The sequence below is a fragment of the Alligator mississippiensis genome, chromosome 2, assembly GCF_030867095.1.
Source record: "Alligator mississippiensis isolate rAllMis1 chromosome 2, rAllMis1, whole genome shotgun sequence".
Classification (NCBI taxonomy): domain Eukaryota; kingdom Metazoa; phylum Chordata; order Crocodylia; family Alligatoridae; genus Alligator; species Alligator mississippiensis.
The window spans coordinates 287,348,447-287,364,593 of NC_081825.1; the positions used below are offsets into that span (position 1 = coordinate 287,348,447).

At 39.6% G+C, this 16,147-nt stretch overlaps 1 protein-coding gene across 2 annotated transcripts in view; it reads left to right on the top strand.

Annotated features, from left to right (window-relative positions):
• ASPG (asparaginase) overlaps positions 1–16,147 on the top strand; it is a 69,205-nt gene that overhangs the window by 30,070 nt on the left and 22,988 nt on the right. Inside the window, exons 7-11 of one of the 2 annotated variants that reach the window (XM_059723276.1) lie at positions 5,730–5,842; positions 7,857–8,042; positions 11,803–11,916; positions 15,230–15,349; positions 15,706–15,777. In XM_059723276.1, the coding sequence (XP_059579259.1) occupies positions 5,730–5,842; positions 7,857–8,042; positions 11,803–11,916; positions 15,230–15,349; positions 15,706–15,777 (605 nt within the window). The remainder of the gene's footprint in view (positions 1–5,729; positions 5,843–7,856; positions 8,043–11,802; positions 11,917–15,229; positions 15,350–15,705; positions 15,778–16,147) is intronic. The other variant, XM_059723277.1, reaches the window with a different exon arrangement.

Consider the following 16,147-nt stretch of genomic DNA (forward strand, 5'->3'; position numbering starts at 1 on the left):
ATCTTCCTTCCACCACTGATAACTTTGCATCAGTAAGTCTTCCTCTTGAATTGACTTGCTGGAATGGAATCGAGCTTTGAGAGACCCGGAGCGCTGATAGTATTTATGCAGAGCTGACTGCATGCATTGCGTTGTCTGGGCACCGTCCCAGAGAAAAGCTTTTTGTGAGGAGATAAATGCTGACAACTTTCACATAGGTGCTTATTGCAGAAGGGGTTCCTTGTTTCTTTCAAACCCAAATGTACGTAGGAAATCAAACATGCCCTGGTTTAAAAAAAAAAGCTACTCTCCTAAGATTCTGTAAAGCACTTGCACAGACGTGACTGAGCATATAGATAAGATTAACTTGCGCATCTAAGACTTGATTAACATTGAGCAGTTTCGCATATATATTTAGTGTTTTCTGTCCTTCTGCTGTTAATTTTACTTTAATCTGTGGCACCTCCCCACCCCCTGGCCTTTCTGCAAGAGTTAAGCTTCCTACACTTGGCATAGCATTGTGAGGAAAGGAGTTAGAGCTGTCAGTTTCTGAAACAAAGACAATAAGAATTGGCACAAAGCAGCAGAGCGGTAGCATGTAACTAGGCAGGTTTTTTTTTCCCTTTAACTGTTTCAAATATTGCTTCTAGGTATAGAGCAAGACAGATGTTCTGCTCTATAGCTTTGAGTACTCTCTTTTCTTCACTGCAGTTGCCCAGAAGTCACTAATCTCATGGCTGATTGAGTCTTTTTCTGGAAGTCTGCTTTTCTGGTCTGCAATGTCACAGACTTTTATTTTTTTATTCCTACAAATTGTGTAGTTAGTAACTGTAATGCATTAAGCATATAACTACATAGCATTTAGGCATTTACAAGAACCATTTTAATGTTTAGTGTCTGGAGGTCAGCTAAATCTCTGCTGTCCTACTGGTGTGAAAAAGCAGTATTGCCATATTTACTTGAATACAAGACAAGGTGTTTTTCCTTCTAATTTGCATGGGGGGAGAAGCCCCTTGTCCTAGAATCGCATACAAGGAAACCCCCCTAAATACACTGTGTAGCATTAAACTGCTGCCAAAAACAGCATTTACTCAGCAATGGAAACCAACTGTGAAGGTGATTAAGTGCAGCCAATACTGAGTATGGCTATAAAATACATGGCCCGCATTGGGCAAACATGCTTATGGGAACCTTTTTAATTTTTGGTGTGGCCCTTAAAAATGAACGGGTGTTCCCTCTGGAGGGAACTGGTACCAGGCCTGGAGGTACTGCAATACCAGGCCAGCACTGGGAGGACCAGAGCCAGCTCTGGCATCTAGCCCTGGGTGCCAAAATTGCTACATTTTTAATTTTGTGTCTCAGGCCAAATCAGCCAAATCAGTTCTGAATTCTGTAGGCTGAGCAGAGCTCAGTCATTCAAATCTGTGTGGCACTACCACTGGCAAGCGTGCATCCTATGTGCAGGCCCCAAGTCTGGAGCCTTTGGAGTTCAGATGCCCCTGAATCTTGCTTGCCCTTAGCCAAAATGCCAAAGAAGCAAATTAGGGACAAATCCCCCATCTCCATAAAAATAAAGCACGTAGCTGAGTTCTTTCCATTAGGAGGCTATAGCAGACTCTTGTGGGAGGGAGGGAGGGAGGGGACCTGTCCATAGTGCATTAGACAGGTCTTGACCCTTAACTACACAACACCATTCAAGGTGATCTTGGCCTGATGATCACAGTATTTCTCCTGCTGGGTAGGAACAAGTTGAATTTTATTAGTAGATGTTTAGGATTGTGAATCCCAAAAGATGACAAAGCCAGTAGGGAAATACAAATTGCCTGAACAAGGGACTAACATTAGAGGGATGGGGGTGAGGAAGGGAACGCAACTAGGTTACAGAAAATACAATACGCTACACTTGACCTAAGCCAAAATGCCAAGAAGTGATTGCTACATTTGATATGCTGTAGGGTGGTCCATTTGAATAAAACATATGATAATGTCCATTAAGCACAGTCCCCCTCACTACCAACTTAAGTCATGGTGAGCCACTACATTGCATACACTTTGACTTCCTCTTCACTTCCATAGCTGAACTGTGCCTTCTTTTTTCTTCCCCATTTCTAATTATTCCTGTTTCTTCATTGGCCTTAAATGTCTGGCAAACATCACAAAACAGGGCCCCAAACAGTTGACCCAGAAGCTGTCTGTGGACCCCTCTCTCAGCTGTCACATGTGATTAGTATAGCCCTGCCCTCCATAAGGTGGAAGCAGACCAGGTTGCCCTGTGCCTCAGCTGTGTATAAATGTTTGGAGCATCTCAGGATTTCTCACGAGAATACCTGCTTCTAGTCATGAACGGGATGTAATTAGTACATGGATCTTTGGGGGGGGGAGGGGTATCTAGAATGCACACACATACAAAGCAGTGCTGAGCTGTGGGGTCATCACAGCTTGAAATACTGTTGACTCTAGTGGGACCCAGTGCAAAGAACTACAGGTTTCCCTCGCTTTATGCTGTACATATATTCCTGGAAAAAGGCACATGACTCAAATTCGCATAAAAGGAACCCACTTTACAATGTAACAAATAGGGATACGTTCCAAGATCTCGACTGTACTAACCCCCAGACCCATTTCTACCACTTTTACAAAACAATTTTGGTACTTACCAACTGCAGACAGTACACACAAACACAGGGCACTATCATAATGGGGATGGCAACTACAGAAACACGTGTTGCACACAACGAGCGAGGAGCACAGATCCACACAGGAGACTATATTTTGGTGATTGTCACTCCTACAGTGCACCACACAAAGCATCTGACTGCAGGCTTTCACCACACCCATTGCATAAGAGTGAATTTACCTTGCATATAAAGAATTCTTGGTATAAAAAGGGTCATCACATAAGCGCGAATTCACACATACAGAACCCACATAAAGCAAGGGAAACCTGTATGTGGTAAATCGTGAGCCTTTGGCTTTGGACTAATATCATGCATAGTGGGGGCATCTGACCCCCAAGGTCTCCAGGTTGGGGCTTGTATGTAGCATGCCTACCTGGATTTTGTGAGTAACTGAAGTTCCAGACTGATGGGTCTGGGAAGAGGATACTTGCATGGTAATAGAGACACACGAACTTTGAGCTATTGAGCTCTGCTCGGTTAAATTTTGGAACTTGACTATTGGGCTTTGCCCAATTGAATTTGTAACTGATTTGGCTTTGATCAAGATATATTAAAAAAAAGTTTGTACTGCATATAAATAGGTGCCAAAGTGCTTCTCAGAAGTATGTTTGTGGGGTACCTGTGCTAAAACATGCAGCAGTTTTATAAAAAGGTAACATGCATCAGTTCTGGATAAACTAAGTGTATGGGTACTATATGCAAATTGCTGTAGCTATATTTAATTTCAAGGCTGTTGTTTAATTTTGCTCCATGTGCCCAGGGAGGGCAGTTTCTGAGAGTAAGGAGAGGGGGAAGGGGCTGCTAGAGGAAAAAGTTGGGGTGAAGCAGAGAGCAAAGGGATACCTGACTCCCCAGATTGATTTTTTTCCTTGCTGTAGCAGTGGGAAGGGGTCAAATTCAAGGCAAACCTCCAATAATTAGATTATGTATCTGGAAAATTATAACAATTCATAATTTTTCCATATGTAGAATCTATTTATTGGAGGGGCTATTTTATACTCAGGGTAGTCTTTTATTTATGGTACGGGTTTCAGACTGTCTCTTTATCCATTCCCATCTGTTGTGAAGCCACTTAGAAGCAAGCTGTGTTTCCAGTGTCAAGCTAATATGTATTTTTCTGCAAGAATCCAGATGCTCACACTGCTCTGTGTGTTTCAGTCAAGACAGCCTGTGACATTGGTCAAGTAGTAAATCCAGCTGGGTGAGCTCCTGAATTGTGCTGGTCAACCTCCATGCAACGTTACTGCTCTGCACGCTCTCCTAAATCTGCATAAATCCCTCTTGCTCTCATACTCCCAGCATGGTAGAGATCATTTCCTGATGTATGGCTGGTTTGCTTGGCATTATATTTGTCCTGAATGTTGTATTCAATCTATTTCACAGTGTAGGAGTACAGACATTTGTTTATCTAATCCCTTCTTCTCCTCTCCCCTCCCCTCCCCTGCCTAAGCATTGTGCTTAAGGCACTTTTTTGTTAGGACCTATGTAGAGGCCCTTTTATGCTGAGAATAAGTGTTTTTGTTACTTTTCAGGGAGGGTGGGGAAGATGAGGAAAGAAATATTCAGAATAGTTATGATGATACCACATCATATGATATAAAGGCTGTATATGCATAGGTGATATCAGATATGGATAGTGTGTCTTGATTCATCCCCCCCCCCCTTCCCCCCTGAAACTCACGTCTTAACATTAAGGAAGGAAAATGTTTTGTTGTGGGTTTGGAGGGGAGCTATTGCCCGCATACATTGGATAGCAGATAAACAGCTGTAACTACTAACAGAAAATCAGAATAGTGGCTGAATGTTTTCAGAGCTGAGTAATTCTTTACAGCACTGAGTGGAAAGGTGTACTGTGTAAGAACAAATGCTATGGCATTCGCATACAACTCAGGGACTTCTCCAAAAATGAAAAGAAACAATTTGTTTTCCATTATGAACTAAGTTTTATAACATTATCTTTGCTTTCATTGCGATATAATGCCTCAGGCTATGGACCACTGTATGCCAAAGTCCTTTTGATTCAGACTTTTTTTTTCCCCTCAAGTTGTCAGAATTACTGACATTGCTCTCTTGTGCTGGAATGGTAAAATTTTGAAATCAATAATGCATGACTTGGCTTGTAATAATGGAACACAAACAAACTATTAGTTAAACAGCTGGCTTCTGGCTTTAAATGCATAATTGCAGTTAATTGAATTCTTGCTATTTTATTTAATCATTAGTAAGTACATTATAAACTCTGGAGATGATTAGTGGCAACAATAACAACATCTGTCTTTAATATGACATGCAAAATTTGTGTCACATCTCGTGTTTGAGACGATGCAGGTTTTTTTGACTTTCAGTACACGTGTTGATATCATTTCAATTACAAAACAATGAAGTTCCTATTAAAATATATGAAAAGTAAATATTTCACTTCCACTCAGCTTGCACACTCTTCTGTTGGCTGCAATGTTCTGAGCATTGCAAACAGATGGAGGTGTAATGAGCAGAGCGATGACATGGTGCAGTAGTGATGTTATGAGCCTAACTGGATAGTCAAACACCTTTCATACCCACCAAATTAACTCTTTAAATTTATGTTCCCAGAGGATTACATTCAAATGTATTCAGTCAATTTGGTATACAGAAGATCATGCTGGTCACTAGTTGGAACTGAACAGGTACCCTTGAGTTTAATATTTCTTGTCTTGAGTCACTAAAACTAAACTATTATAAATTATCCCTGGAGGGGTAATAATGTAGAAATTATTATTGCTGCTGAATAATATTTTTTTTTCCTGGGGATTTAAATTGTTTGGCGTTTTCAGGACTTAAAATCTAGCACAACAGAGCTTGGACTGAATGTGGCTTTCAAGTATTATTGAAATATCTTAAACCAAGTGAGCCGAGTTACTACAATTGCTGTGATTGGGTGGCCTTTTGCTTCCCTCGCTCTTAGTTTATATGGTATGAAGGCCCCACTGATGACATACAGCATCAACTTTAAAAACGAAGTGTAAAGCGCTACAGATATACCTGATACGTTGTTGTGAAGTTTGAATATTGAACAAGTTGTCTTCTTAACAGTTAACTGGGAAACAGTGTGGAGAGCCAACACCACTGAGAAATTTCAAGTCCACACGAACATGAACACGAATGTTGCGTTACTCCGCATCTTTCCGGGCATCACTGCTGCTGCTGTAAGCATCTTGTTTTTATTTCTGGAAACCTTTAGCCCCCTGGCATGTGTGTCAGAGCTGCAGTGCTACAACGGCTCATGTGCACTGGAGACTTAATGTGGTGTTTTTTTAAATTAAAGAATCTTGAGCAAGGTATCCCGATTTGGTTAGGTTGTCATCCTCCTGTGGCAAGCATTTTTGTCAGTAATATAGCTGGGCTGTCCTAGCATTTCAAGATTCTCTTTGTATACCATAAACTTTAAGATGCTCAAAGCATCTTTAATCTGAAATGCATGTGTCCTGGAATCGATGATAAATTGTCTGCAAGATCCATTTGAACTCTTGATGAGAACCTGCAAGCTACAGTGACTGGAAAATGCTCCTTTGCCAGGCAGTAAAGAGAGAGTGTGTGTGTGTGTGTGTGTGTGTGTGTACACACACCTTTGGCAAAGAATCCACAGTATAAGGAATTGGAAAGAGAAAATTGTGCTGTTTTAAGGCTTCTCTTTAAGGTTCTCTTCCTGATACAGGATTCAGTAGCGTGACTCCCTGCTCCCATATGGAGTCCTATTGATAAATCAGACCCAACTGTTGGCCTCTGGATCACTTTGAAGAATGTGCCTTTATTGTGATGTTCTTTACTGCTTAATATATCCACACCTCCCCTAAACTGACCTCTTACTTCTTTCATGGCCATTGCTATCTTAAATTGAATCAGGTAGTTTAAACAGCATTCCTCAATTTCATTAGCATCCTTTTTAGGTGCATAGGAACAGATGGAAAGGCAGAGAGGTGGTAGACATGTAATAAACTCCTACTGTATAGCTAGCATCATGGGGGATTATGCTGTATGTGGTCAACAAAGAAATATCTAAGTTGTCTAAAATATCTTCCTAGGAAAAGAACTTCACCAAACACCTTTTTCACACTAAGATATAGTACCCACCTCATTTCCAGCTGGCTAGAAGTAAACTTCTTTTCTTCAAGATTAAAAGAATTGTCGCTTGTTTAAAAACTCCTTCAGGCTTCATTGGGATTTTGGGTTTTGAATGAGTAGAAGGTATCTCTATTAAACATGATAGATTTCATTATTAGAGATCAAATTTACCAAATAAGAAATCTATTCATTCAGTTTATAAATATTTCTATATTCATTTGATAAGTATAAATGTAATCCCTTGATGTTTTATTGTGATGCACCAGCATAGCCTTGGTAATGGCATTTAAATAATAATTCATCCTTCCCTTCCCCCCATCCCCTAGGTCATTTCTGTGAAAATAATTAAATAATTTAAATGTGGCTTATTTTTAAAATAGTGTACATCTATCTGTGATTATTTTTCCATGGGATACTAAAAGAATTAGGCTCTCAGTGTTCATAGCCTCCTTTGAAAATTCCATTTGTATTTTGTAGAAATGATATTCACAAAGGGCAAGTTTTAAAATCTCCTGAAGAATCACTTTATAAGATTCTTATTCCTGTTTAAATAAAAATAACCCAGCATTTTAATTAAATATACTTCTGTATATCTCAGATCGAGGGAACATGTTTGGAAGCACTCTGAAGTTAGTAATCCTGGCATCACTTTTTGTCAGCGTCCTTTTCACGGAAAGGCTTGTGTCAGATGAGATTGAACTGGTTTTCGGTTGCATAATTTGCACAGCTGCACCCTTATTATTAGTTAACAGGCTCCCAGTAGTACCCACCTTTGTTTGGCTTCTCACATTATTTTATTAGGCTCCCACGCACCAGTTTTGGACCCTTCCTCAATTTCTTTTCCCCTGAATTCTGCTATTGCATTTGTCATACTTGTACAGCTTTGAATATGGTTAGAATGTGTACTCAGGTGAAAGCATCCTCCATAAATACCATCAATCACGCCATCCAAGTTAGTTATGCTTTTAGCTCTTCATTAAAAACAATTTAGTATTTTTATAAAATACCTTAATTTAAATATGTAGGGGGAGGCAAAAAGGGGTTTTAAATCAAATTTGTATACTGGTATAGCTATGTGACATATGAAACTTTAAACAGGTGAAGGCATTTCTTCAGCCTCCTATTGAGGGCATTGTGCTCGAAACATATGGAAGTGGTAATGCACCAAATAACAGAGAAGATTTGCTGGAAGAACTGAAGAAAGCAACAGATCGAAAAGTAGTGATTTTAAATTGCACCCAGTGCTTACGAGGAACTGTTACTCCGGTCTATGCAACTGGACAGGTGAGGGGAAATAAAACTCATTCTGGTTCTGATTTTGCATAAAAGGAATGTTTGACTGATACAGTTTTGTCGTTACTTTTAATAATTTACAAAATAAGGCCAAAACATTTACAAACCCATGTAGCGTTCTAAATGGTTTTCCTTATTTGACTGTCAGCGTTCCCAGTAGGCTAATCTACATGTGACAATGAAGTTCATAATGAGAGGGATGTACACATATATTGTGTACTGGGACATCTTGCAGAATGAAGGCCGTTAAACTATGATCTCTGGAGACCTAAAAGCAGGTGGGAGCTAAGGTGTGTGTGGGTTTTGTTCTGTTTTTAAGGAAAAATCCAGCTGCAGAGAGATACCTTGATATTGAAGGAATTCAAAATATTTTTAATAGGTTTCCAGTGTGCAGGTTCATAATCCTTAGGTTAGACACTGCATCATTAGAGCTAATGAGTCTTGGCTTGACTGGAGTTTGTGACCTACGTGAGAGCTCTGAATTGTGAGAGTAAGGGGGGAAGTGACTTCATTTGACTTACTTAACATGACTGTTTAATGGCTAACCTTTTGTATAATATGCCTTGTATTCATAACTCTCTCAGCCTTATACTGTATGGCTCAGTTGTTTTAATAGCTTGGAAAAAAAAGAGTTGATGCAGCTTTAGTTTTGCTTCAGAAAAAATGTTGTAATTTAAATTGCCAATATACTGATCATTGGGAAATGGGTAGGGGGAAGGGTAAATGGAAATATTGGGAAAGCAGCCTTTGCAAGATTGAAACCTGGTTCTTTTCTGAAATGAGAAGTCGGATTTTTATTTGGGAGCTGTAAAGTTTTTTGCTAATATTAGAAGATTGAGGAGCTTGATTGTTGTGGAGATCCATACTCTTCTACTACTGCAGCAGAACTATGTGGAGACTGAAGAAAATAATTGAACAGAAGGATTTTAAACAATGTAAAGTCTAAACACTAAAAGCTACCAAAATCTTTGAACTTGCAGAACTTGAATATGAAACCTAATTAACTATATGGTCTACTACTTCGACTCTAATATAGTGGAAGGAAATGAGCTTTTTTCTACCTTGGGATATTTCTCCAAGCGCATCACCTGTGAAGATTATTGTTGTTAATTATGGGTCCGGAGCAAAATGTATGGTGTTAGCTTTGCAGTAAAGCGTCACCGTCTACACATGTGCTAGTATTAGGGAGCAGTAAATTAATTAACTCTACCATGGGATAATACTGTGTTGGGGACAGTACTATCCTACGGTGGAGTAATTTATTCTGCTGAAATGCATGTACAGTCAGACCCTGAGTTACGCGGGGGATACGTTGCTGAAAAACACGGTGTAAGTTGAAACCGTGTAACTTGAGGCATTGAGTCAATGGAAAACAGGGGGATAGGGACCTGGGATCAAGATTTGATAACATTATTTCATAATAAAAGGATATTTAAACACAAAATAATGGAATTAATAGCCTTATTAAAACCTTTACTCCCAGCTATGTGCTCATACAGAAACAAAGCTTTAGCCCTAATTGCTGCGCTATCGACAACTGCTCCTTTTGTATTGGTCATTTCATTGATCCAAAGATTAAGGAGTTTCTCAACCTTATCTAAATGAGGAATTCTAGTCACCAGTGACACTCTCGGATTCACAGGGGCTGTTGTTTTCACACAGTCTCTGATTTTTTGCTCACTTTTTTTAATGGTACGCACAGTCGAGTCACTTAAACTGTATTGGCGAGCAATCGACGCAGCGCTATTGCCTTCTCTTAATTTATCAAGGATTTCTATTTTCTGGGCTAGGGTGATAGACTTACATGCTCTTTTGGGCATAACATCAAAGGCTTTCTTTGGCGCCATTTTCACAAATATTCAGGGGTTAACGTAACCAAAAATGATGGACAGTCTTGGAGGAGATGACAAGTGATGCTAATGCTGTGAAAGCTGACTCCAAACTAACAACTGTTCTACCGCAAACAGTGTAAACGCGAAGCAGGGTATTGTGTAAGTTGAAACATGGTCACATTATATAAAGCATATCTATATGAATCAGTATAGCTCGAAACTATGTAACTGGGGGTCCGACTGTATACGTGGTGACTGGGGCTGGCTGGGGCATGAGGATGCTAAAGTGTAGGGGCACTATGTTTAACCGTCATGCCCTAGCCAGCCCCTCTGCTAACTAATGCCACCACCCAGAGCTCAGTGCTAAGCCCCTGGGCCCCCTGCCAACCCAGGGTTGCTCTGTCCTGGCTCAAAGTGCTGTGGTCCCAGGCACACATGCAGATACAGTGCCCAGGAGCAGCTGACTCCAGGGTGAATTGTGCTGGAGTTTATTGCTCTGTGTTAATTGCATGTGTAGATGCACACAGTGTGGAGGAAGAAAGCTAAAGAACCCCCTTTTCCTTTCATTCCCTAATGTATTCCTTGGCTCTGGGACAAACTCACCTTCCAGATAGCTCTATAGATATCAGTAGATGTGGAGGGTTGGGGGAGGTACATTTTCCCCTGTGTTTTGAAATATCAGTCTGGGGCTTTCACAGTTAGGGCATGATTTTTTTCACTAAATAATATTATCTTTCATTCTGTTTGGAAAATGTGGGCTCCTATACACATGCAGCAAGGCTGCACGTAATTCCAGCACGTAGGAACAGATTTGATTAATCGAGTCTGCTGGAGCGTGGCAATTACTGCACTCCAGTATCGTGTATTGGCATCCCTGTGCTGAAAAATGGCAGCGGGGGCACTTTGAAAGCTCATACGAGCTTTAGTTAAAGCATCCCTGGCACCATTTTTCAGCATGGGAATGCTGACATACGTGATGCTCTGGGCATTTTAATTAGCACGGCTTTTGGAGCCTCGCTAATTAAAGCCCTCTCCTCACCCCCCCGCAGCGTGTCTATAAGCGCCCTGTATTGCTTCGCTTCTCTGAGAATTTCTGGCATGAAGTAAAGACGTTTCTGCCGGATAGTTACCCTTACTATAATGTGTGGCAAAGCACAGTGAACAGCCTGTGTCCTGGAAAAACCTGAGTAATTACACTGGCCTTTTTACTTACCATTTTAACATTCATTAAACACATAAACTTCCTTTGTCTTCACTGCCTTGCTCGTTGGTCAGTGGCCTCTATGTACATATCGAAGATGGATCAAGTTGGTTCTGGTTCCGTTTTCACTTTGGTTCAAACATTCATTAAACTTCAAAGAGAAGCAGTCTTCTTGCGGCTTGTGTTTGGTTTTGCCAGAACTCTGCACATTATGCAGTCTAGTCTCATGTCCCGTCACACACTACTAATGCAGCTTGGAAGGGTATGAAAACATCCCTACTCCGAGCACACTTCGGTGCTGGAACTCATCCAAGGTAATGCCCCCTAATAAAAAGCTAAATATGTTTGTGTGAGAACAGGCTACTTGGCAATTTGTAAAATGCTACTGATTGAAAAGCTGATAATGGCAGCTGTTCACTAAGAGGTAACCTAACACCTATGTAAATATGCACCCCATACCTTTTCATTTTAAGATAAGGAAAGAAATAGGCTTTGCAAACCAGTGTTGGTATCAAATACATTTATGGAAATGTAAAAGTGTTTATTTGACAGTCATGGCCATTAGCCAATATATGTTGGTTCTTTAGTAAAATGTTACTACAGCAACGCTCAAATAGATATTGCATTCTGTATAGTTTCCAATCATGTATGTGTACCAATACCATACACTAGTGCTTCTGAATATTACACTAATTCAGGTGAATCTCTTTTTATTCAGACTCTCACTGCTGTAGGAGTAATTCCTGGAAGTGATATGACACCTGAAGCAGCCCTAGCTAAACTGTCATATGTGTTGAGCAAAACTGATATAAGCTGGGAAGAAAAGAGAGAGGTAAATATTTAACTAATGCATTTAGGAATTTGAGTTTTATAAATAAAACTTTCACCTATTTACTCTACTGGCCTCTGTCTAATTAAATAATCTTTTTTTTCCAATGCATATCCATGAGCATTTGTTTCTACCAATTTAACATGAATGATCACAATATCTTTCTTAATGCCAAATGATATAATTATAAATGTGAAAATAGATATTCTTGATATATTTGAGGTGGGAGGAAAATCCTCAGACAAATTCAGTATTGAGCTTGTCCTCCAGCTTCAATGTATGGGCCAAATAAATAACACCTGAATTGGAATTGAGAATGGAGATGGAAACCTAGTCCCACCTGAATCAATATCAAAACTTCCACTGACTTCTGTGGAGCAAAGTTTTCACCCATACTTCAGATTTTAGCTTTAAAGAAGCAGCTGGCATTTTGCTACTTATTTCACTAAAGTGTGTGATTTGAGTGTTAATATTTAGGTGTAATTTTAAGAAGATAAAACAGTTTTTATTAGGTATGCATATTAAACGTGAATGACTATTGTGTTTGTTGTAATTGATAAATATTTCTTAACACATGTATAATGCTGGATGCTTTTTCAGTTCTTAATATCATAAATTTTTTGGGAAATAGGCACAGATAACCGTTACTCTAATATATAATCCAGTATCAAATATCTGGTTTTGTTGGGGAAACTGTAGAGTGCACAGATTGTAATTGCTGTTTATTGTGTCATAATCCTGATTAGTTTGGGGTTTTTTGGATGATGTAAGCATGAGATGTTCCATTGATTTAATTTTAATTTTGTTGTTTTTCCCATTGGATAAAACCAAGCCTGAGCTTAAATTTGTTTTCTTACAAACTTTTGAAGAGGATAACTAGTTATCTGTATGTGAAATCTTTAATGTTAGTACTGTCAACCTTATCTCTCTTCTATCAAGCTTATTAGTAAACATTACTTTTTAACTACCAGTTGCTTGATAAATCTGTCCTTGCTAAAGAGAGGCAGTGCCTTTTTACTAAAGGAAGAGTCCATTGCACTCTGCAGGAACATGTCCGGTGGTCAGCACAGTGGAAGATATGGTGGCTGCTTTCCTAAAGAAATAGCAGTGCCCAAGACGGTGGGAATCCATTCATTACTCCACAGATGAACATGTCATTTCAACTGTATTTTGTAAAAAGAAATGGTATTTTAGCAGAAGCCCTTCAGTTTGGCTGCCTGGCCAGTCTTTGGGGATGCCCATGATGCACAGCTAGCTTGTGTTCTTTTCTAGGTTTTAGTTGTTGCCCTGCTCACACAGAAAAATGTCTGACCTGGGCTTGTAAGTACTTTAAGCCTGGGTTGGCTTCCTAGCTGAGGGTGTTAGGTTATAACTCAGGCTGGCATCCAACCACTTTGCAGTGAGAAACCAGGCTGTATTACTTGAGTGATCATCCTTAGGTTAGCCTAATGTGGCTATGTGGCTCCAAGTACCAGTTGCCTAGGTTAGCTGTGGAAGGTAGGCTGCTTTAACTGGAATAATAGAAAAATAGAGCTGGAAGAGGGACCATAGCAGATCCTTAAATCCAACCTCTTGCTCAGGGTAGGATCATCTCTGTCTAAACCATCCCAGAGAAACATTTTCATGTTTTCACTTAAAATTTTTATGGTAACAGATCCCACTATCTCTGTAGGTAATCTGTTTCAATGCTAAATCACCTGCATAACTAATAAGTTCTTTCTCATATCTAACCTAAATCTCCCTTGTTACAATTTAAGACCACTACTTCTTGTCCTACCTTTTTGGATCCAGAACAGTTGTTCACCATTCTCTCTCTAATAATGGGTCCTTTTGCATTTGAAGATGTCTTATCAAATTCCCCTCGATCTTCTCTTCCAATGAAATAATCTCAGTTCTTCCAAACTTGCATCATGACCATAAAATTTAGGTCAGCCTGTGAAATTCTGGAAACTCCCATGTACCCAGTAAGTGTGTAACTTCTGACGCACGTAAATTTGTCTTCCAGCAGATGGTTATTATAAGTGCTTGGATGTCTTTTTTTTTTGATGTGCCCAGATGCAGATAAAGCCAAGACATTTCTTCTTCCAATGTCATACCTTGCCTTTTATAAACATCCACTGTCCAGTTCTCACAATTCTCATTGAGACAACAAAATGCTTTATAGTTCTATCAGCACCCTTGACAAGACAGGGACAGCCTATAAAAGTCATTGAAGTCAGGAAACCAAATTGATTTGTTAATGATTATCAACGTTGGTCCTCCTTTCCTCCAATTTTAATAGAAGCTGGTTTCTAGATTTTAATATATTTGATTTTTTTTCCCTGCTGTTTGTTCAAGAGGTTGTTTCTAATGGTTATGGATAGATGTGTAAGCAGAAAATGTGATTGCTGCTTTCTTCTGACTAGTTCTAATGCCCTCATCTTGCAAATAATTATATTTATGCTTTATGTTAAACCATTGACTTCCATGGTTCACCTAAGGGTAAATACGTGCCTGTCTGTAGTCGGAGCTTTAGAACTTCAGTTTCCTAAAATACTGGAAAAAGACACTACCTTAGAACGGTGCAGAGCATTTCCCGAAAGCACTGTTTGTCTACTAATGCTAGTTTCTTGTTCAGAGTTTTAATATGCCATTTTATTTAGAAAGGGTGCTGCTTACCACGTTAGGGGATCCTGACTTATGAATGCATATTACTTCCCCTCACTCCCCTCTACACCCCTCCAGATATATTGTTCTGCCCTTTAGATTTTCCTGTGCTAAGCAAATAGGCATCTTAAAGCCTATAGAAAATATTATGGAATTTAATCAATGTGTCCATTCTACCAAGTGATATTTTTTTAATTTTCTTTTTTTTTTTTAACAGTAATTTTCATCCATTTGGTTTTTCATAGATTTCATAGACATTAGGGCTGGAAGGGACCTTGTAAAATCATCAGGTCCAGCCCCCTGCCCAAAGGGCAGGAAGTCAGCTGGGGTCAAAGGATCCCAGCAAGATAAATGTCCAAATGTTTCTTGAAAGTGTCCAGAGTAGGTGCTTGCACCACCTCTGGGGGCAGTCTGTTCCAGGCCTTGGGGGCTCGGACAGTAAAGAAGCTTTTCCTTATGTCCAGCCTAAAACGCTCTTGCAGGAGTTTGTGACCGTTGGACCTTGTCATCTCCTGGGGCGCTCTGGTGAACATGTGTTCCCTCAGATCCTGATGCACTTTTCTATGACTTCCCCATAACTTTCTAACTTAGGCTAATAAAACATGCCTTAAAAGCATTAACTATCTTTCCCCTTAATTTTTATAATGCTTTATCTTGGTCATTTTTGCAGAAGCTGGGTGAGAATCTGAGAGGAGAAATGACTGTAGTACCCACAGGAGCCAAGATCTCTCTCACAAATAGCAAATTTATTCAAGTACTTGCAAAATTTCTAGCTACAAGCTGCAAAGAGGTAAGGGCTTAAACTGAACTCTCACAAAGCAGAAAATTCAACTCAAACAGCACAGCTTCAAGGTACACTGCAAAGCAAAAATGAAAAGGAACATAAATTTTAATACAAGAAGTACAAAATTTCACAATCAAATCCCTAACTTTTTTTTTCTTTTTTATTTCTATAAAATCATCCTCTTGATTTCCTGGTTCACACTTCTAGGCAATCACAAAGTCTAAAAGGCTGACTAAGTCACGCTTGATTCTTGTGAAGTGAAAGAAAATAAGATCAAATTTGCGTGCATGTTCTATGCCCAAATATACTAACACTTTGAAAAGTTTGAGACAACTAGGAAAATTCCATAATTGTATACACAGGTGCAGATGACTGGCATGAGGGGGGGTATTCTGTACGCTGATAAACGTGAGGTGTCACTACTGATTGCACAGGTAGGATGGTATTACGTGACTTGGTGGAGAGTCTTACAAGACAAAGTATTCTGACCTTCTCTTGGCTTGGTCTCAGGGAAGGTTCAGTGTACTCAAGGGTGAATAAATATAGGTCATAATAAAATGCGGCCAACTTAGGATGCATGGGGATGGGAAGAAGACAAAAAGGACCGGGGATTGGGTGCAACATGGAGTTAGTCAGATATAAAACAAGCTGATGACAAATTCGAGGCTGTCACTCTGAATTTGTGGAACAGGAATCATTCTGCAGTCGGGTTTCAAAAACACCAGCATTGAAGAAGAGTTGATTTATAACAGAGAAAATTGGCTGTAGGTGTTTAAGACAGTTCTCTTGGTGACAAAATAATTT